Below are 22,892 nucleotides of genomic sequence, written 5' to 3'. Positions count from 1 at the left end.
CAGTGGGGTGGTAGACGCCATGGAGTGAGCATGTGGACTGTGTGGCCATCCTATTCAAAATGACTGGGCAAGTAGAGCAACAGATCTGCATCAAATTTTGCATTAAGCTTGAACATTACTTCACAAAAACTATTCAGATGATTCAGAAGGCCAAAGATACGGGCAACTGGTGATCGGCAGCCTCATCACAACAATTTACATCATGTCCTGTGCAGTTTTTTGACAAAACATCAAATCACGCAGGTGACTCAGCCTCCTTGCCACACACACAGAACCCAGATTTGGCATCCTGTGACTTCTGGCTTTTCCCAAAACTAAAATCACTTTTGAAAGGGAAGAGATTTCAGACTGTCAATGAGATTCAGGATAATACGACGGGGCAGCCGATGGTGATTGGGAGAACTGTGTGAGGTCCCAAGGTGCCTACTTTGAAGGGGACTGAGGCATCATTGTCCTGTGTACAATGCTTCTTATATCTTGTATCTTCAATAAATGTTTCTATTTTTCATATTATATGGCCGGATACCTTCTGGACAAACCTCATACATGCAATGGAATACTATTCAGTTCCTTGCTTTTGAACTCTATTCAGTTTGCTTTCAGTTTATCTTCACCCTGAAAGTCACAGTATAAAGCTTCTGGATAAGGAAACAACTTCAAAAAATAAACATTTGGGTTAGATTAGACTCAAGGTGCCAGATGGGTAATTTAAGGCCAGCAAAAGGGTTTTTAGTTCCTAGAGCCAAAAGATTATAATACGCCCTGCTAGAGAAAGAAGATAATACTGTTTCTCTACTTACCTTTCCTGGTAGACCAGATTAGCAGCATGGCATTAGTCAGTGCTGCCCTTTCCAGTTCACTGTGAGGGAGTTCATTTTAAGACCTCAGATTAATTTCATTACTAAAGCCATGAATGAGGGGGTTGGGAATGTACTTCAAAGGCTTTAATTTCCACATCATTAGTTTGGTGTAGACAGAAGTCTCCAGACAAAACAACTCAGTCATCTTCAGCCTGCAGTTAGATTATAGTAATTAATGGGAAGTGAACCTTAAGGGCTCAGCTGTGAAAGAAAAGACCCTCAAGGGTTCAAATGTCACATACCTAGGCATAATTACTGTCCTAAATAACCTGTACCAAAAGGTGGCCTTTCTGCACAAAAGATAGAGCTGGGTACAAAAGATAGATCTTCCCACTTGATTTACAGTGGAATTGGAAGCAAACTACCTCTTTACAGTGCTTGCCCCACTTGAAAGGTGAGACTAGAATTGGAGTTAATCTATCTCATGAATTAGTAAATTATTACAAAATACTAAGTAAAAATAGATATAAACTTTATAATGAAAATTTAGAGCAGTGTTAACACATAGGAACTTTTAAAATTTCTCCCTAAGTTTCAGGCCTGGTTTCCCCTAGGTCTATAAAAGTTTTCACCCCATCACAGAGTTTACCATGGATTAAACACTTTTCAAAATTAAACACTTTTCAAAATTGTGGGTTGAGATAAAAAAACCCTAAGAAATACTATTTCTTCTTTGAGTTAAAGTAAGCCTATTATTGAAGGCAGTGAAGCAGATAGTTTTATGTCTGATGGGAATTTTAAATGGTAAGCTGGGATTAAAACCTGCCTTTTGGTTTCTATTTCACAGTATTAGGTAAGTCAAATGTTAAACACCCCTCTATAACTTAAAATCGATACAGTACTTAAATTTGATAATGTAGAAAATCTTAAATCTAACTTGTCATTATGTCTTCTATAACAGTTTAGTTTGTTTAGTTTCATTATATTTCACTTAACCCACTTAAGAGGTGGCCAGTCACCTGACTGTAAGCATTAGGTTGTACTTGGGAAATCATTGCTTTAACTGTAATTACATGCCTGTGAAAGAGTTGCCCGTACAAAGATTTAAAGCATGAGAGATTGATATGTAATTTATACTTCCAGTTGGACAATCTAAATGACAGTTCCTCCATTTGTACTCCCAAAGAAATGGCATAGGAATAGGACAGAGTCCTTTTAGTACTTGCCAAAGAATCTTAGGTCATAGATAGAGGGTGGAACAGCACCTGATTTGTGTATAACTTGATTGCCACAAAATGAGTATCAAGTGTGACTATGTAGTAAGAGAATTTATTTTCCAGCGTTATGGACTTGTTCCCTTATACTGATGTGGTCACTTGTATTATATATTTATTTACTCGAATGCTCTTCAAGCTATTTTTAATTTTTTATTATTATTTATTTTTAGGAGGAGGGGAAGAGAAGGAAAAAGAGAGGGAGAAAAACATCAATATGAGAGAGAAATGTCAATTGGTTGCCTCTCACGTGCATTCCAACCAGGGACTGAACCTGCGACCCAGGCATGTGCTCTGACTGGGAATCAAACTTGAGACCTTTCACTTTGCGGGATGACTCCCAACCAACTGAGCCACACCAGTCAGGGCTTCAAGGTATTTTTAATGAAAATAACACATACTCATTGTTTAAAAAAAAAGTTTTGCATCAGTACAAAAGTGTATACAAAGTAAAAGATGAAGCTTTCTGCTTTACCCAGTCTCATTCCCCAAAGCTATATATCCTTTCAGTTTTCTGTGACTACATCCACTGTATTTTCCATGCATATAAAATGTGCATCTATATTCCTTTTATTTTTTATACACACTTTTCATAGTGTACATACTGATACGCAATTTTTTTCACTCAATAGTGTGTCTCTGACTGCTTTTCATTCGTTTTAACAGATACATAGTATGCCAGTTTTGTGTATTTAATGTATCATTAACCAATCACTTATTGTTCTACATTAGATTGTTTCAAGTGTTTCAATATTACAAACAACATTGCAATGAACATTCTTGTAAGTATATCCTTTATACATGTGAGTGTATCTGTGGATGGATTTCCAGAAGTAAAATTAGAGAGTATGTATCTTTTAAGTGTTAATAGATATTGCCAACTTGCTAGCCTAAAAAATTGAATCAATTTTCTGTACATTGTAATCAAAAAGCCAGTTTCTCCTCACCCTTGCTAACATTCATATCAATTTAAGCTAATTCTTGTCATTACCCTTCACCTATTACAATCGTACCAATAAAGAATGGAATCCCTTAAAATTCATTTTAAGCCCAGACAAAATATTTGAAAAATGGCTAGAAAGATGTCATTCTATAATCGTCAATTAAAAATGTTTCTCCTGTTTACCATTCTTCAAAAGGTGCCTAAAACTGGCAAAATTTTGATATCCATCCCCCGAAAAGCTTTCACTTAGATTCTTAAGTTAAAACTAATTATGGGAAAGAATTAAAACATTCAGAGTGAGAACCTTGAACTTAGACCTACCTTAGATGTTCTTTCTTTTCTCTTATCACAATCCATGCTTGGCAAACAAAATTTAGACTACCCACTGAACCTGCGAGTAAATATTTTTACAATATTCTGATATCACTGTCTCCCACCCCAACTGCAATGAAGTTGTATTTACGTTACTTTCAAATTAATGATTTGCAAAGGCTAAGGAATAGGTCTTATGGACTGTAGCACCAGTGGCTTCTTTTTCTTGTTAGCAGCTTCTTTTTAGTCCTCCTCTAATCTTTTTTCCTTCTAATTGTAGTAACTGTATTTTACTCTTAGGCCAGTCTTTTCCAGAAAAACAGACACTACAAATTTGAGAATACGTACGTTAATTGAACTATAATCAGCAATTAAAACATAGAATAATACAAAATCCGGCTCTGAACAGATAGGCTATAGCTTATTTCAGTTTCTAGTTTCTAAATAGCTTTGTCAAGTTATCTAATGTCCACTTACCCTTCTAATATGCTTTATTAGATATTTGAGAAATGTTAACCCTAGCTGTGTACCTTTGGTTTTCTCCTCTGGTAGGTGAGATATTCAAACTCAGTCAGGTTTTTTCCAGTTCTTAAATTCTATTATGATCTCTTAAAATGTACTTCTCTTGCCAGCTCAAATCTATTTTTAGTTTTGGCTGAGTTTTGTCTCACCTGGCTGTTAATACGTTTCTACTCTGTTTCCCACCTTTTATTGAACTACCAGTCTGCTGTTTGTCTAATTGTCCTCCCTTGACTCTGGACTTGGTTTTGATCCATAACTATTATTTTAATGGGAGAGGCTATGAATGTGTAGGGACAAGGGTTATGTGGGGAAAACTCTGTACCTTCTTCTGCTCAATTCTGCTGTGAACCTAAAACTGCTCTAAGAAATAAAGTGTGATAATCCAAAAATCTGATACAGGGATGTGCCGGCCTACATATAGGTATTTAATTGTGGTTCAATTACAAGTGATCAGGATATACAGTGAAAATGAGGTTGGGGTAAATTATTAGAGTCTTAAAAGGAGCTAGGAGGAGAGGCTAAATATACAGTACGTGACTGAGATTCTAGATTTGGGTGAAACTTTTTTCTTGGTACTCATCCAACAACATCTTTTAAAATCCCAACATTTCCTTTCAAAGAGATCCGAGAGCTATAAAATAGCATTTGATCATAAGTTATTTTGGTTTATATTCAATTACTGATCCTTGGGGGTAGGGGGTGGGGTGAAACAAATCGGGGTTTCTTTGAAAGAGGAAGGAAATTCATAAAAAAAGAGGAAGTTGAGAAATCCCTCATATCCATTTAAAATCTTTGCACTGCCCCAACATTTGATATATATATACTGCAAATAGTTTATTTTAACATTTATTAAACATTATCTGTGTGTAAGGGACTGTGCTAAACCCTGGGAAATACAATGATGAGACTTTTTGAAAAGCCTCTGTGAAGTACCATAATCAAGAATAAATATAGTATGTTATGGGAACCATGAGTAGCGAGAAGTATTAGTCCAAACTGAAAGAGTGGGGGAAGGAGGGAAGCCTTGGGGGATGGGAGCCTTGAAAGATGAGTAAGAAATCATTCATTCACTTCTTCAACAAATTCAAAGTGCCTACTATCCTAGGCACTGAAGATACAGAATTAAAAAAATGTTCCTGTTCTTATGAAACTCAATTATTAGTGGGAAAAGAAAGAGTAAACTAAGTAAAATAATGGTAAGTCGGTTATTAACGAGTTCTAATGTAGAAAAATTTCAGAGAAGGGAGACAGGAAGTACTGGGATGAAGACTTCCATTTAAAATAAGATGGTCAGAGAGGAGCAATAGGTGATATTTAAGACAAAATCTGAAGGAGATGATAGAGCAAACCTTGTGGATATCCAAGGAAAAATTGTTCTAGGCACTGAGGCAACAAGGCTCACTCCTTTGTGTACAAGCTCTTTTCAATAAGCTCTATCTGCTTGATCCTGTACTGAGCCAGTGCTCATTTCTAAGACATTGAGACTCGAAAACCTGGCCTTCAAGGTCCAGTAACAGTGCGACTGCAGCAATGAGAGAAGTGGACAGAGGCAGATCCTCCCTAAAGACTCTGGCCCTTAGTCTTTGGAAAATGGTATGCTACTGCAGGTTTGTTCATGGACCAGAGACTTGTCACACATTTTAAGAGGACCTCTTTGACTGCTGTGTCGAAAAGGGACTGGAGTGAGAGAAGAAACAAAAGGATAAGCACAGCAAGACCATTTAGGAGGCTATTGCAGCTATCCAGGCAGAAAGGGTAAAGGGATAAGAGGTTGGATCCAAGGTGATATTTTGAAAGAAGAGCCAAAAGGGATTTATTAAGGATTGGGGTGTCTGAGAGAATATTCAAGGATGACTCCAAAGTTGGTGGCCAAAGTAACTAGAGGGGCAGAACTGTTATTTGCTGAGCCCTGGCTGGCTGACTCAGTTGGTTAGAGTCTTCCCAATACACCAAGGTGGTGGGTTCGATCTCAGGTCAGGGTACATACAAGAAAGCAATCAATGAATGCATAAGTGAGTGGAACAACAAATCAGTCTTTCTTTTTCTCTCTCTCTCCCCCTTCCTTTCTCTCTCTAAAATCAATAAATTAAAAAAATGGTATTCACTGAGATGAGGAAAACGATAGGAAGATGTTTGTGGGGCAAGACCCAGAGCTCAGCCTTCGACCTGTTATGTTTGAGATGCCTATTAGACATTCAAGTGGAGATGTTGAATAGAAAGTTAAATATTTGTCTGAAGTTATAAAAGTCCGTGCTGACGATATAAACTGAGGAGTTGTTAGAGGTTTATGGTATTTAAAATCATGAGACTGGATGAGATCTCCTAGGACAGCGATCTTCAACCTGTGTGCCGCAAGAATTTTTAAAACATACAATACCTGACTATTTAATCAGGGTCACTGATCTTTTTTCCCTTAGACTGTCAAATTAAAAATGACAACAGCCAATCAACAATAGCCATCTGGTGTAAATGAACAAAATTATAACTTTTTTGTCAAATAGGCAAAAAAAATATATATATTTTTTGGGGTGCTGCAGAATTTTAGTAAGTAATTTATGTGTGTCATGAAATGAATAAAACTGAAAACCACTGTCCTAGGACATCATCCACCCCCAAGGTGACTAGGGCTTCCAGCACCAAAAGTTCAGAGATGGGTTGGGTGGAGGCAAGTATAAGGGTGATAAATGGTAATAGAAAAAAATAAATTAAAAAAATAAAAGTTCAGAGATAGGGAACTAGCAAGAAGACTGATAAGGTGAGGCCAGTAAAGTAGGAAAGCAAAGAAAAGGAGAGGGCATGCCAAGAAAAAAGAAAAGTGTGAATAAAGGCACAGAGATGTAAAGTAGAACTCAGAAGATAAGGCCTGACCCTGACTGATGTGACTCAGTGGGTTGGGCATCAATTCTCAAAGCAAAAGGTCGCTGGCTCGATTTCCAGTCAGGGCACAGGTCTGGTTTGCAGGTTCGGTCCCTGGGTCCCTTGGTCAGGAACATGTGCTGGGGCAGTGGGGGGAGGGGGCAACCAATAGATACTTCTCTCTCACATCAATGTTTCTCTCCCTCTCCTTCTCCCTTCCTTCCCCGCTCTCTAAAATCACTAACAGAAAAAAATTTAAATAAAGATAAGGTCTGCCTTATCAGAAATGCCTTTTGTACCAACAAAATCAAAGCTAGCTACTAAAACAACTGAAAAATCAAAATCCATTAACTAGCAAGGTAATAGTTCTCATTTTTAACACAATAAGAATTATAAGCATTTCAGGAATGCTTTCAGGTAGATTTTAAGAATTTAGTTGTTTTTTTTAATCACATTTCTATTTTGCTGTGATCTCTTTGAGCTATCAGTGAGCAATTCTGGACAGGAGGTTCTGGGGACAGGACAGTAAGAAACTTTAAAATTTGATCTAAAGAAATAAATTAGGCCAAAGTGTGATAATTAATGGTTGAAGATAGATCCCTCCTATGCATGAGCTTCAGCCTGAATGTCACTCAGAAGGGATTGTTGAGGCCCATACTTCTGTGAATTAGTAATTAATAAAGGCATCCAAATAAATTGATGAAAAAATCTAAGGGAGTAGCCAATAGTTAGAAAGATTTTCACCAGAAAACCCGTAGGGAAAGAGTTCAAATTTCCCCAACTCAGACAAACTCTTAATTAGTAGTCCAGACCATGTACTAGACCCATAGGCATCCTTTACAAAAAAAGAGTGCTAAATGAACCCAAATATTTTTGGGTTCATTTCAGTTTCTGCAGCTATGGAACAAAAACAAAGGTTGGCAGAGTTAAATTCTAGTTAATGGGTCACTGTGTGCAACTACTAACTGTACCCAATCTTGCATTCTAAAAACACCAATATATGGGTTTTCTCCATCCCCAATATTCCATCCCTCACTGATCTTAAATTTGCTTTATTATTCATTTGAAGTGCTAGAGCACTAATTGGAATTACATTCTAGAATGTATTTTTTTATTATGCAAATGAGTGTACTTGTGCTACTCTATGTGATTTTGGTTATTACCTCACAAGAAATCACCCCCAAAACTAGTAACATGAAACAATGACAATATTTATTTTGCTCATAAACCTGCAGTTGGGGCAAGGTTCAGTGGGGAGAGCTAACCTCTACTGCATTTAGTATGAGCTGCAACAGCCTGCAAGCTAGGAGTCCTCTGAAGGCTTGCTCACACACAGGTCTGGCAGTTGATGCTGGTTGTTGGCTGTGACCTCGCTGAAACTGTCAGCTGGAACAACTACACATGTAATGCACTTCCTTTTCCCCACAACATGTGGCCAGGTTCCAAATGTGAGGAGAGAAAGAGAGAGAGAGATAGAGATGGAGATAGATATTGGGAGAGACAGAGAGAAAGGTCAGCCAAGCTGTATTGCCTTTTATGACCTAGCCTTAGATGTAACACAATGTCACTTCCACTGCATTCTAATCATTGAAGCAGTCACAAAGTTCTTCCCAGGTTCTAGGGGAGGGGAAATAGTCTCCAGAAATATTGCTGTACCACAGTCTGCCCTCTGAACACAACCATTTACATTCCTCCCACATGCAATATACAGGCATACCTTAGAGATATTGCAAGTTCAGTTCCAGATCACCACAGTAAAATGAGGATCACGATAAAGAGAGTTGTAATTTTTTTGCTGGCAGAGGGTTTTGTCTTCAATTTGTAAAAAGTGCAACATCTGTAAAGCTCAATAAAGCAAAATGCAATAAAATGAAGTATTACTGTACATTCACCCCTTTCTCCAAAATCCCCATTATGACAATCAGGTCCAAGCTTGGAGTCTAGGACCTCATCATCTAGAGCAGGTCTAGTGTGATTAAGGTTTCTTGGTGGTAGTCTCTCCAACACAAGTATTTCTTGATTTGAGCACCTCTTAATAAATACACACTGGAGTTATTTAGGGGCAAGGGACCTTGATGTATGAAACTTACTTTTAAATGGCTCAGGAGCCCTGGCTGGTGTAGCTCAGTGGATTGAGCACGGGCCTGCAAACCAAAGAGTTGCCAGTTCCATTCCCAGTCTAGGGCACATGCCTGGGTTGCAGGCCAGGTCCCCAGTAGGGGGCAAACAAGAAGCAACCTCACATTGATGTTTCTCTCCCTCTCTTTCCCCACTCTCTAAAAATAAATAAATAAAATCTTTAAACAAATAATAAATAAATGGTTGGCAGACCAATGGTTCAGGAAAAGACAAAGTATTTTCTCTCTCTCTCTCTCTCTCTCTCTCTCTCTTTCTCTCTTTCCTGGAAACTATTTCCCCTCTCCTTGAGCCTGAGCAAAACTTTATGATTGCTTCAATGAATAGAAAGCAGCAAAATTAACTGAGGCCAGAATATATACATATATAATATATCCATATACATGTATTGTATACATGTTTGTTTTATATACATACATATATATATAGGAAAAGAGAAGAGAGAATGCAAATAATAAAGGAAATTGAGTAAAATGTTAACAATAGATGAATCTGAGTAAAGGGTATGCAAGTATTCTTTGTACTATTCTTATTTTTGCAAGCTTAAAATTATTTCCAAATAAAGAGTTTTCAAAATGTGATGCACACAGGATAGATCCTGAGGATCAGTATTTTGATATTTTTAATTTCTGGCGCAAGTCCTAACTTGACCTTTCTATTAACTTTTGGGTGTTAATAAAAACCCTTTAGTTCTGCCTTTGCCCAGACGTCTGTCTATAAGAAGACACCGTCACCTCCCACACTTTATCCCACACTGCTTCACATCCCATTTCCCTAAAGAGCAAGTCTGGGTAAGATCCCTCTTTGAGAGAGGAGATTTGTCCATGGTGAGCCTCAGCTTTTTAGCAGTCTTGTGTTACCTCCCATACTGAAGGCATCTGTAAGTGTGGCTTGGCTTTTAGAGAAATTGTGGGGAAAGGATGTCCATCAGCCTCCTTGTGACAAAAGGGACTGGGATTAGCTCCCTTGAAGCACCATCGTAGTGCTCCCAGAACACAAACTCTAAAAATAGTGGCTGCCAACAAACTTCTCATGTTTCCAATTTGAAAAGGACACTTAACTAGAAGGCAGGTCATCTTAGCCACATTGCCACAGTCCCCAAACAAAGAATAATTACTAGCACAAGTCCCAGTTTAGGCACGGTTGGTACCACTAGAAGTACATGCTAGCCGTTTAGTAAGTTTATTCCTGGCCATTGTGTATACAGTTTTACTCTTTCAAAGCTGATTGTTCTGAAACCCTGTCACCTAAAAAATAAGTACTAGCCACACCAAAGGTGTATAGAATTCATTTATGAGATATTTAATCAAGGAAAATCCTCTTAAACAATTTAATAATAATTGCTAGCACTTATTGAGCTTTTCTATGTGGCAGGCACTACTTTAAGGCCTTTTACATAGATTATTAAATAATTTAATCTTTACAACAGCACTGGGTCATTATCTCCATTTTATAGAGGAAGAAAACTGAGGTACAACAAATATGAGACAAAACTGACACTTCTCATATCATGAGAAGGGAGAGTTCTTTGGAAAAGGCAGTAATGCTGGAAAAATAGAAGGCAGCAGAAAAAGAGGAAACCCGAATATCAGATGGACGGACTCCTTAAAAGAAACCATAGGCACAAGCCTGCAAGAGCTGAGCAGCTCTGTTGAGGGCAGGACATTGCGGCCACCACTCATTCATAGGATTGCCAGAGGTCAGAGCCTAGTCAATGGCATGCAACACACACTGATGACACTTCAGTTGTTTCTAAATTGTCACCATTGTAATAGCCCTCATATATACATTTCTCCTTACGACCAATTCGTAGAAATGGATCAGTGGGAATGCACATTTAACATTTTGCATTGCAACATGGATTGTTCACCGATTACCACTCCCAGTAGAGTGTATGGAGCCCCCTTCCCCTCACTCTTGCCAGTTACGCTTCTTAATAGCTGCAAAATAATTCTGAATGAATGCTCAGGAAACAGACCTCCCAGTTTGGAGGCAAAGCCACATTGTCCTGTAATTATGTCAAGGGCCACAAAGTCCCTATCATGTGTGGGTACCGCAGTCAGATGGAGAGGGGGGTCACAGTACCCAAGCCTCCGCTTCCGCTCCATTGGCTGATGGCGGTCCCACTCTGTGCCCGCGAAGGCAGGGAAGAAAAAGGGCGAAACCGGGTGCGGAAAACGAGACATCGGACCCAGAGGACACGATGGCAAGAAGCAGGAGTTGGAGCACTGCGTTCCAAGGAAGAAGATGCGGGTTAATTAAATAAACGGAGGCTGCCGTGGTCTTCGTAACCCGCCATGTACGCTGAGGAAGGACGCGAGGGGGCGCCATTGCAGCGTCCTCGAAGGAGCACCCCGGGGGACCTACCGGCCAAGCGGGCCTGGGAAACGCTTACTCAGATCCCTGGAGGGCGGCGCCCATGGGAAAAGCCGGGGGTCAGAATCTGACTGATAGCCCCGTGCCCCACTTAGTGGCTGCAGACCTAAGGCAAGCTACGTCTGGGCTCCTCTTCTACGAAATGGGATCACTACTGGTACCTTACCCCAGGGAAGACTGTTGTGAGTTAACCGAGAAAATACACGTGGCTAGTATTTCTGTACACACCCCTGAAAACTCCGCCATCCAACACAATTGGACTATTACCTTCCTGGAGGCTACCGGGGATGGAAGAGAAGCTCTAGCCCGACAGAGGTTTACTGTATTCCGTTCGCTCGGGGCACCTTCTAGTCCTTGTTCCAAACCCGAGCAGGAATGTTACAAACCCTGGTCCTGAGTCTGAGGGAGCCCACGGTGTAACTGAGGAGGCATGAACGGCACATGCGCAAGAAAATGACTTCAAAAACCTCACCAGGGTTCTAAATCAACAGCATCTGACAGTCTCTTGGGAAAAAGGGTGTCGGCTTCTCCTAGCCAGCTGTGCACTCTGACAAAGTCCTGGGTCTTCCCAGCACATCTTACACTTCCCTAGTTCAGTACAGCAGTTGAAAGGGAAGGCTGGTGGCCACCCCCAGGAATGAGGGCATGGGAGGAGCAGGGGCGCTGGACTCTGTGTTGTCAGTTGCCATGGTTTTGCCCAGGGTTCTGGAGCCAACCCACTCACTCCTTGAGACACTCAGATCAGAGAAGCAGTCCGTCAGAGTCTGATGGGGCCTGAGGAGTCCTTTCTGGAGCCCACCAGCACACCTGTTGAGATGGGGTCCTCAGATGGGCAAGGGGGTGAAGGAGACAAGCCACTAGAGAAGGTGAAGTGGGGTTGGGGGTGTGAGGGAGGGAGGAAAGGAGGATCCTTGATGGGCTGGTTTTGGAAAGCAAAGAATATGAAATGCGAGGAAGAGGAGAAGAAGGAAAATTGATGAGGTACACGAATTAGCAAGAAACCAAAAGAGCAAGAGAAGGTTAATTCATTCAAATAGATGTTTATCAAAGACATATACTAATGGCAAGAAGATGGGAAGATTTCCGGTAAGATGATGTTGGTTATGAAGACACAAGGGCTCTCGTGTGTGAGTTTGTGCACATGCGTGTGTGTGGTTGTGTGGTGTGTGTGGTACATTTACAAAGATCAGCCTGAGCCCCCTCTCTCTGGGGCCTGGAGGAGCCTGTGTCCTGTACCCTGTCCAGCCAGCTCCCTCCCGGGCCCCACTTTCTCCCTTCAGAATGCTCTGGGCCTGGATCTTCATTCCCTGAACACAGGGAGGACTTGATGCTCATATTTCTGAGAGGCTTTCAAAAGGTCAGGTGCAAATCCAGCCATGCCAATCTAATTCTGTGCTCTGACTCCAAGTATCATTTTACAGTCATTTTGTCTCCATTCATTAGATTTTTTGTCCCACTTTTGCTGTCAGAGAATTCCTTCCCATCCTTACCCGCACCATCACACATTTCTCTGAGTGCCCAGGAGCATGGCATGATGCTAACGGTTAGGGATAGAAAGAAGGGGGGCCTGGAACTTAGGCACTCAGTAAATGTTTGCTGAAGGAGTAAATGAATCCCTGCTCATTTCCCCACGTAGTCACTTAACTCCCTTGGTGCCTCAGTGCTCCTCTCTGTAACCAGGGATACTGAGATCTGCTCACAGAATGTGTGGGATTATAAAGTGAATTAATGTTTATCGAGTGCTATGAAATGTTTGCTAGTGTACTATGCTATAATTATTATTTTTAAACATGGGTTGGGCATTCTAGGTTTTCTAAGCAGGGATTCTTGGAGATGGGTCTCTTTGCCCAGGGCACACTTGTCTCAGTGCTGGGTCAAGGAAAGGGTCATCAGGAAAATGGAGAAGGGCTTTGGTTGGAATTTGAATCAGTGGTTGTCCAGCACCGCCCCTCAGGAGCAGTAGGCCAAGCCCCCCAGCTGACCGCTGCCCCTGCCTCCTCCCAGGTGACGGATATACCTTACTTAGAGAGGAGCTCCTGCACCACCCCTGCTGGAGACTCACTTGTGAGCCATGCCAAGGGCCTGGACCAGTGTACCTTCAGAATTGTGAGTAAGCGGCCACCCCAGGACCCTATCCCCTGTTCCCCACAGGTCAGAAAACCTGGGCCAGAAATTGGCAGGCCTCAGACCCATAGCTCATTGCCCCATTTGTCACACTCTTGGGAAAGAAGTGGGGAAAGACATTGACTGGAGCCTCCCCACTTAACATGTGTAACGCTTCCTGGGTCCGAAGGGCTGCAGCCTCCTATTTACTTGGGGCTGCCCGTCTGCCTTTTCTTTTCTCCTATGGCCCCTCATTTCACCCATTGCCTCCTCAGTGCAAAGAATGTCTAAGACCATTAAAGAAGTTCCTGCGAAAATTGAATGCGCCCAAGGACCTTCCCCAGAAGAAGCAGCTAAACTACATGAAGGAGAGCCTGGTGGTCCTGGGCGACCACATCAACACCTTTCTGAAGCACTACTGCCGAGCCTGGGAAACTAAGCATTGGAGGAAGTAAGGGCAGCCTTCTTGCCCTTCCCACTACACCACTCCTGCGTCACCCCCTCTAGATTCAAGGTCACACCTGAGTCAAGATTCCCTAGTCCTTCACCTTTATGTGAAGGAGTCAGGATCCTGGAATGAGCATGGTGAAGATGGGATGGAAAGACCAGGGTTCTCTTGTCACTCAGCGCAGCATTGATTCACCATGCTGCACACACAGTGGACAAAAAACTCTCCTGACCCCAAGGAGAATGACCCCTGATTGAAGAACTACTGGGCGGTGAGGCTCTCATCACCAGGCCAGGCTATTCAAGGTCTGGAAAACCCCTGCATCTCCATACCCTCAACCAAAAACCAAGGAGGCAGCATGTAGCCATTTCTCCCTGGATGGGTTTTGGCCACAGAACAAATGCTGGAGGGACAGGGGCTGTGCCCTGCCACCCTCAGCCTCAGGTTTCTGCCCTGTAGGATGCTCTGGCGATTTGTCTCCCTCTTCTCGGAGTTGGAGGCAAAGCAGCTTCACAAGCTCTACAGGTACACCAAGAACAGCCAGAACGCCAAGTTCCTGGTGAGACGCTCAAGAAAAGTTCTCCTGGGCCCAGCTGAGGGTTGGTGGGTGTGTTCTTGGACGGTGGGGGGAGGCCTGGGACTGAGGGACCTTCTCACAAAACCAGCACCCCTCCAGTCCTTTCCACAGCCCCCTGCCTCAGGAAAACCTCTCTGCCCCTAACTTTACCCCTGCAGTGAGCCCAGAGTGGGGCTGAAGAGGACAGAGGCTCCACTTCCGGTTCTTGATTTGTCTTCACCCTCCACATCCACACACTGGTGTTACCAGGAGCAAGCCACGTGCCTTTGAGCCTTGGGTGGGGATGGCTGAGGCCTGGCAGAAAGGCACGGCCAGCTTGGAGAAGGCTCCAGGGACGGTCCACAGAGCCTGGCCTGGCTTTTTCAAAACCAAGGATTCTCAAACATTTTGGTCTTGGGTCACTTATACCCTCTTAAAAATCATTGAGAACTTCCCCAAAGCATTGGTTTATGTAGGTTATGCCCATTGATATTTCCCCTATTAGAAATTACAGTTAAAGAAAAAATTCAAAATATATATCCACTAATCCATTTAAAAATAAAAGCAAGTAGTCCATGACATAATTAACATAAATAATTTTTATGAGAAATAATTTTCAAAACAAAATAGTTTAGTGAGAAGAGTGGTCTTGTTTTACAAAGAGTGGCCTTTGTTATTACAAATCTCTGTAGGATCTGGCTTAATAGAAGACAGCTGGATTCTCCTACCTGTTTCTGTAGTCAATCTCTTATGACACATGAGCTTTGTAGAAGTATATGAAGAAAACCCGGCTTCATAGGGTCATACAGGGGGGAAAGAGAGAAGTAGTAGTATTGGTGTTTTCAGATAATTGTGGATGTCTTTCTTTAATACCACACCAAAACTCAACCAGCGACAGTTACTTACCGCAATGTGGAATCTGAAACCATATTAAAATTTAAAAAGTCTATTAAAATTAACATTTTAAAATAGACTTTTTTTAAGCAGTTTTAGGTTTACATAAAAATCGAGTGGAAAGTACAGACAGTTCCCATATACCACTCCTTCCTATGCCTACTTATTATTAGCATATTGCTTTAAAGCAGTATATTTGTTATTATTGTAGAGCCAATGTTGGTCCATCCTTAACTTACAATGTCCATATTTGCACTAGGATATATTCTTTGTGTTGTACATTACAGAGTAATATCATACAGGGTAGTTTCACTGCCCTATTCCCCCACGCTGGTGTTCTCCCTCCCTCCCTCCTTCCCACCAAACCCCTGGCAGCCGCTGATCTTTTTACTGTCTCCATAGTTTTGCCTTTTTCCGGAATGCCATATAGCTGGAATCATACAATCTGTAGCCTTTTCAGATTTGTATCAGTGAACTTTTCACATTAGGTTACATTAGAATCCATTGGGTTCTCTCTTACACTTTTGAGTGGACCCCACTTTTCAGGGGTTCTGGGAGGTTAAAATATTTTAGGGACCCCTAGGGGTTCACAGAGCACACTTTGAGAACTTGTTCCAAAATAATAATCATAGGTAATACTTTTTATGTACCAGATACTTTATATTCCCTCCTCAAAATCTTCAAATCTTCATAATCTTCAAAAGTAACTCTAAGAGGAAATTAGAATTCTTGTCCGCAGTGTGGAAATAAAGATGCTAAATGTAGGGAGGTACAGTAACTTGACCTAGACCACATAGCAAGTGGGGTTCAAAAAGCCGGCTTCAAACAACCTGGCACGGAGGGAAGCCCTGCTCCAACCGCCAGAGTGCCGCACCCCACCCCCCAATTCTCCTGCTGTACAGCCTTAACCAGACCCTCTCCCTCTCCGGGCCTCCATTTCTTCCTCTGAACATGAATGGGCGGATTGGTTCAGTGATCCCTTCTCTGAATACCAGGAGCTGCTATTGTATTTTAGTGATTCCTGGATTTCAACAGCCATGAAAATTTCAAAAGAAATTTTCAGGCTCTCAATTTTAATTTTGAAAAGGACTTAAAAAAAATTCCTTCACCACACACACATAAGGCACTACTGTAACTCAAAAAAGAAATAGAGGACCTATCTCAAAGTGAAGGACCACCTGAGAAGAGATGGCTGGCAGCCTGGCCTCCATGTCTCCAGGAGCCTTTCTCTCCCCCCTGTGACTCTCCATCCTTCCCGGGAGGCAGGTGTTTGGTGCAGCCAGACGGCAGCAGTTTCCCAACAGGGCCATGGCTAGCACCACGGAACGGGGCCCCTCTTCTCCACACTTCTCAACACTAGAAACTTTGGCAACTGCAGGCAATTTCCTGGTCCTCGGACGTTCTGGAGAGCTCCTTGCTGGCCAACCAGGAAGACTGTCTGCCCAAGATCTGCAGCGCCTGGGGGCTGCACAACAACATCAGCGGCATGAAGGAGAGGCTGTCCAAGATGCAGGCCCCAGGCAGCGAGGCCTCTCTGCTGGCGGAGCCAAGATTCAAAGTCCATCTCAGGAGAGGTAATGCCCACTAGGTGTGGGGGGAGTGCCTGGAGGAGGGAGTTTGCGAGCAGAACCTGCGCGGCCCAGCCGGGAACGGTCTGACACGGGCCTTTTCCTTCCTCTCCATCTTCTGTTCACCCCTGCGTTTCTTTTTCTGTCCCCTTTCCTTTCCTTTCTCTACTCCCCCCCCCCGCCCTTTTCATCCCTCTTCTGGCAGGCATGCTCATTATAGAAAGTTTGAGGTGCACAGATAAGTATAAATCAGAAGAGGGAACGTCAGCCCTGGCTGGTGTGGCTCAGTGGATTGAGTGCTGGCCTGCGAACCCAAGGGTCACCAGTCTGATTCTCAGTCTGGCCCCAGGGATTGTGGGCCAGGTCTCCAGTAGGGGGTGTAGTTGAAACATCAATTACATATTGATGTTTCTCTTCCTCCCTTCCTTTCTCCCTTTTCCTCTCTCTAAAAATAAATAAAAGAAGAGAGAAAGTCACCCAGAAGCCATGACAGTTAATGTTTTGGTGGGTTCCCTTCAGGGTTCTGTGTAATTTCTCCTGAAGGTCTCATGATACAGTTTTGAATTCTGCATTTTTCAATTAATATTTCAGCAAAGGCACTTTCCCATCTGACGAGAAGCAGAGCAGAGGCCGTTTCTAGTGGTTGCAAGTGGGGACTCCCAGGAAGTGTCTGAGCAGCAGCAGGACACCCACTCTAGGTGTTGGGTGGGGTATGGGCTCAGGGAGGGGTTCATTCCCACTGGGAGGAGTTCATTCCCACCAGGAGAAGTGCAGCCAGATGGCCTGGGAATGGCCTTCCCAGCCACTTTGGCCTCAGTGATGACTATGCTACCTGACTCTATGAACAGAGGCTGGGGGGATAGGGAACAGTCTCTTCAGTGGGAGGGGCCCCAGCCAAGGTTGGAACTTATAACCACCCCTCCTGTGCACTGAGGTGAAGAGAGATGTTGGAGCCACCCGCCACTTACTTTCCTGGGACTGGTTTCTCAGGCCACAGTTAGCTGTTCTTATTTAGCCACTGGGGGAGAAAGTGAAGGCAAACAAGGTTGCTTAGAAGCTCAGAGCATGGTCCTAAGTTGGACCCAGGTGCTTACTCTGAAGGTGGAGCGGGCTGGGGCTGCTGCAGACCAGCAGCCCTCGGGGCCTTGTCCACAGGCACTGCTGGTCTGAGTGGGAGAGCTGGGTGAGAACAGGTCAGGTGCAGGTGGGCATGGGTTAGGCAACCACTGAGTCCCCGAATCCTGCCTGGGCTCCGTGTAGGCCCCTGGCCTCCGTGACCACGGTTTAAATTGGGGAAGAGAAGCATACAAGGAAATGAAGACCATTCTGTCATTAAGACGATCTACGAATCAGATGAGGGAAAGTAAGCTCCAGGCTTTCCGCCCGCCGCTCCCTGTTCCAGGTGCTTTGTATCTGGTAATTTCACTTATCCCCTGCAGCATCCCGATGAGATGGGTATCGTCACCTGCCTTTTACCAGTGAGCGATCGGAGGTCTTAGGGCAAAGGGTGGGGCAGGCTGTCTGGAGGAGGTAAATTTGGGACAGGCTTTAAAGAAAGGGATTAGGAAAGGGAGTGGGGAATTGAAGGGAGGAGTGGGAGGAAAGGGGTGTGCAGAGGTGAGAGGCAATTGAGCAGACAGTCTGGGCTTGGAGGTGAATGGAGAGCAGGCTGGAGAAATGCAGCATTGGGGGTAACAGGGAAAAGGCTTGGATGGTAGGTTAAGAAGTTTGGCTTTCATGCAGTTCTTAAAATAACATTTTATTACTACAAACATAAGCATATAAAAATTAGATAATACAGATAAGCAAAAATAAGAAAATAAAAACGTCACATTATCTTCACCACTGCTAGCACTTTCAAAATGTTTTTTATGCATATAAAACATGTAGTTCAACCAAAATGAGACCACAGTGTATATACTTTTGATTTGAACTTGCTTTTTTCAGTTAATTGTATCAACCTTCCATGTCAATATTTTTATTTCATCTAATTGTTAGACTAAATACTCCATATTCAAATTTTTCCCAGCAGTCAAAGATACATTTTGCACTGGTTTCCCAAACACTGTGCATTTCACCTGCTTCTGTGTCGTAAGTGTCTTCCACCCTAACAGAGACCCTGCGTTGACGCCCTGACCTGTTGAAGAGATCAGGCTAGTGTTGAGCAGAATGTTCTTTCTGCTTTTCTCTTCTTTCTTCCTTTTGGCAGCTTTTAAACTTGCTCCTCTATAAACAGGACTTTAGATCACAAGTCTGGATGAATTCATGTTAAACAGTTTATATTTGGCTGGGAGACATTAGAGATAAGTTTACATTCTTCACGTATGTGCTAAGTAAGAAAACACATACTGTGCTCTCCGGTAGACTCACCGTGATGGAGCCGAGGTCTATCCGTGCAATTAAAAGTAATGTATGTGGTGTTTCTCTGGCCACTATGTTTATAAGTCAGTTGTTTTTTAAATAATTTTTAAAAAGGCCTTATTATTATTATTTTTTAGACAGAAGGGAAGGGAGGGAGAAAGAGAGGGAAAGAAGCATCAATGGTTGCTTGCCTCTCACACGCCCCCAACCAGGAACCTGGCCAGCAACCCAGGCATTGCCCTGACTAGGAATTGAACCAGCGACCCTTGGATTCGCAGGCTGGCACGCAATCCACTGAGCCACAAGAGCCAGGGCTATAAATCATTTCTTAAACAATGGCAATGGTATTTGCAAGCAATCCCATCAGCAAAGTCCTGGGAACTGGGGTGTGAAACCTAAAGTTAGGAGTGGGGAGCAATCAGAGTCTGAAGCCAGATGTCAAGAAACGTGGGTCTGGCCCAGACTTGCCCCTGACTTGCCTCAGGCTTTGAGGAGGCCTTTCCTTCCTCTCTGGCTGGGGAGATCCCTCGTCTGTAAACTGGGGTGTTACCATCGCCCTACCCCACAGATTTCTGTGAGAAAAGAATAAGAGATATAGGTCTGACCTAAGATTTTGTTGTACTTCCTTCAGATCCCCACCACATCCCCTGAATGTTACAGACTGAGATTCTCTTAGTACCTGTGATGTCATCAGAACTGTCTCTGACCTTCCATCTTTCAGGTTCTTCAAGGAAACTTCCTCAAAAACCAAAACGCAAGAGCAAGGGGGTTAAGGAAGCCCCAGAAACCCCAGAGACCAGCCCGTAAGAAGACCTGGCTGGGACAGAGGTGTCAACTCCTCTGTACCTGGGGAGATGGGGACCCAGGAAGGGAAAGGAGAAAATTGTCTTTATCAAAAGGACACTTGGGTCTTAATTATGCATAATGGGGCAGGAAATAAACATCCTTAAGACAGCTCTACTAGGCTAAAAACCACGATTCCATTTTCAACTTATTTAAAAAAATATTTGCCAGACACCTTCTGAGGGGCAGGTGCCCCATACATGCACAGGTGAATAAGAGGTGGTTGCTATGTGAAGGACCGTCACGGTTCAGTGGGGAGACACATGTAATTACAACGGGGTGGATACAGGGGCCGGGGCGGGGAGGCCTCAGGAGTAACAAAGGAGCTGCTGTGCATTTGCTGAGGGAGAGTGGGGGTGGGGGTTAGGGTTGGGGTGCATAGGGTGGGCCTGGGCTCCAAGTGGTTGGTCTGCAGCCCACCTGAATCATGTGGACTTCATCTTGCAGGGAACTTGCAGGGTGGAGAAGGGCAGTGGCAAAGGAGGTGTCAAGCAGTGGAATGGGCTGTGCTGACTCGGGAATTGGGGAGATGAGAGCAAAATGCGTGGAAGTGAGCGCAGAGGCGGACAAAAGGAGAAACAACATTGACAGTTTTCGTTAGGATGGTGATTCAAAGCAGCTGTCAAAAATTGGCAGCCTGTGTGCTGAATTCAGGTCATTGAGGTGTTCTACTTGTTTAAAAAATTTTTTAAAGGATTAGTTGGCAATATTAGTTCAGTAGATTTCCCATTAAAAACAACAACAACGACAACAGATTTCTGGCTTTGTAAAGCTGGCCACACTTGAACCTGCCGTCCCCACAGGACAGCACCCGGCTGGGGCTGAGCAGCAGTTAAACTTAGGTTTCCTTGATACTCTTTCCAGTTCCCCACCGTCCCCACCCCTCGTTGTTGCCTTACACACTGGTCTTCTCCACTCCGTCATCACCTGTTGGCCCTTTTAGCCTTTGGTATTTGCTACCCTTCGATATACAAAGGCAAGGTCAATGTGCTTAGATGGGGGAGGGGTAAACTTGTGTGATTGTATAAGATAAAACTGACAGTTTTCAGTGATAGATGTGGGAGAGGAGAAAGGGTGGGGGCGCGGGGGGAGGAAGGGGAGGAGTGTACCCGGGGAGGTAAACTCTTCTCTACATTGTTTCTAGCTAGAAAGACCAGGTAGATGCTGGTCAAGGTCAACTCCAGGAGGGCAAACAGGTCCAATCATTTTCAAAAAACACAGGGGAATCAGGGCTGCGCTGAGGCGGCAGCATACAGTGCCCGGGCCTGCTCTGGAATGGATAGGACCAGAGCAAATACGTGTGACCCTTTCTCCTCCCCTCGATTGTATTCCCGAGTGAATATCATCAAAGACAAGGTGAAATGAATATCAATCTAGACTTGAAGAACAAGTACAGGGAAGTATAACTAGGGAACGAAGAGGGCAGCCCTGATCTTCCCTTGTTCTTTACACCCATTGCCTCCCAGAAGAGGCAGGATGAGGCTGCTAAGGCTCGGGCCTGGGAGCTGCCTCGCTTGGACAATCCCTGACCCTGAGACAAGGGCAAGCAGGCCAGAGGTGTTCCTGATGATTAGGGATTCTCCGATATTCTCTACTGAAAGATTTCACCGATGAGGTCCCTGGGAAAGTGCTGGCTATTCTGGGTACAAACCAAAATAGGGAGGTGTCCCCTGTGTGTGAGGCAGCACTGCCACCTAGAGGAATCGTGGGACTCAATTTACTCTTCCAACCAGGGCAGGTGTGTGCAGAGATGCTGACCAGTTAGTGGGGGAGCTTCCTGGCAGCTTTGGGGAAATCAGGAGGCCTGAAGGCAAAATGGGCAACAGGTGAGGCGTGGTTTTGGTTCCCTTAACCTCCTTCCTCAAATTCAGTAGGATCTCAGAATTCCGAAAGGGTAGATCACTTGACATTGCTGTGCTGAAAACCCTCCGACGGCACTCAGGATTTCTAGGACAGTAAAAATACTTTGTGTGGTACTGGAATGGTGGGTACGTTTGTCTAAACCCATACTCTGTGCAACTCCAAGAGCGAACCTAGTGTCAACTATGAACACCGGGGGATAATGCTGTGTCAGTGTAGGTTCATCAGTTGTAACAAGGGCACCATTCTGGTGCAGGATGTGGATGGTGGAGGAGGCTATGCCTGTGTGGGGATGGCAGGAGACAGGAAATGGCAGTGCTTTGTGCTCAGTTTTGCTGTGAACCTAAAACTGCTCTAAGAAACGAAGTACTGAAACAAACAAGCCCCTCCCATAGCTCTTCACCTCCTGCAGATTACAAGCCAAAGTCTTTGCAAGGGCCTGTGAGGCTCTCTATAATCTCTCCCTACCATCCATTGGGTTACTTCTCTGCTCTCATCCTTGAGTTCTCATACTTACGGAGCACAGTCTGCCTCAGGGCCTTTTACTGGTTGTTTCCTCTGTCTGGAATGTTCTTTCTCAAGACATCTGCTTAGCTAACTCCTTAACTGCTCTCCAATCTTTGTTCAAATGTCACTTCCTCAGTGCAGTTTAGCATGTCTGCCTGTCTTAAATTCCAATGCCCTCGCCACAGTTTAAATATCCCTCACTCTGTTTTTGTTTCCCTAAAGCACTTAAACCCCTCAAATATTAGATAATTTAGTTTGTGAGAATATTTCTTGTGTATTCCTGGTCTCCTTCTACTAAGATAAAAGTTCCACAAGGGCAGAGATTTTTTCTGTTTCGTTCATTGCTGTATCCCAAGCAATTACAACAGTACCCAGTACCTAGTAGGTACTTCACAAATGTTTGTAGAATGAATGATTGATTGAATGATAGAATGAATGAATGAGTGAATGAAAGAACCAAAACAGAGCATATAACCCAACCACCTCCTAGCTCAGTGGGGAAAAAACAAGCCCAAGAAGAAACGTGACTTCTT

General features: G+C 43.5%; 1 protein-coding gene across 1 annotated transcript; it reads left to right on the top strand.

Moving 5' to 3' along the window:
* Nucleotides 1-12,034: 12,034 nt before the first annotated feature.
* On the top strand, nt 12,035-20,094 carry CHCT1 (CHD1 helical C-terminal domain containing 1). The gene is made up of 6 exons (XM_024573001.3): nt 12,035-12,085; nt 13,224-13,325; nt 13,598-13,773; nt 14,230-14,329; nt 16,599-16,794; nt 19,871-20,094. The coding sequence occupies exons 1-6, from the start codon at nt 12,035-12,037 to the stop codon at nt 19,954-19,956; spliced, it is 711 nt and encodes a 236-aa protein (XP_024428769.2). The 3' UTR covers nt 19,957-20,094.
* The last annotated feature ends 2,798 nt before the right edge of the window (nt 20,095-22,892 follow it).

Source organism: Desmodus rotundus, chromosome 9, assembly GCF_022682495.2.
Source record: "Desmodus rotundus isolate HL8 chromosome 9, HLdesRot8A.1, whole genome shotgun sequence".
Lineage (NCBI taxonomy): Eukaryota > Metazoa > Chordata > Mammalia > Chiroptera > Phyllostomidae > Desmodus > Desmodus rotundus.
Note: the sequence above shows the minus strand (reverse complement) of the source record. Positions and strands in the feature narration are given on the sequence as shown.

Coding starts and splice junctions, on each gene's coding strand:
- CHCT1 (XM_024573001.3), top strand. CDS start 12,035: ATGGGGTCCTCAGATGGGCAAGGGGGTGAAGGAGACAAGCCACTAGAG. Junction 13,326..13,597: donor ACCAGTGTACCTTCAGAATT/GTGAGTAAGCGG, acceptor TTGCCTCCTCAG/TGCAAAGAATGTCTAAGACC. Junction 16,795..19,870: donor CAAAGTCCATCTCAGGAGAG/GTAATGCCCACT, acceptor TCCATCTTTCAG/GTTCTTCAAGGAAACTTCCT.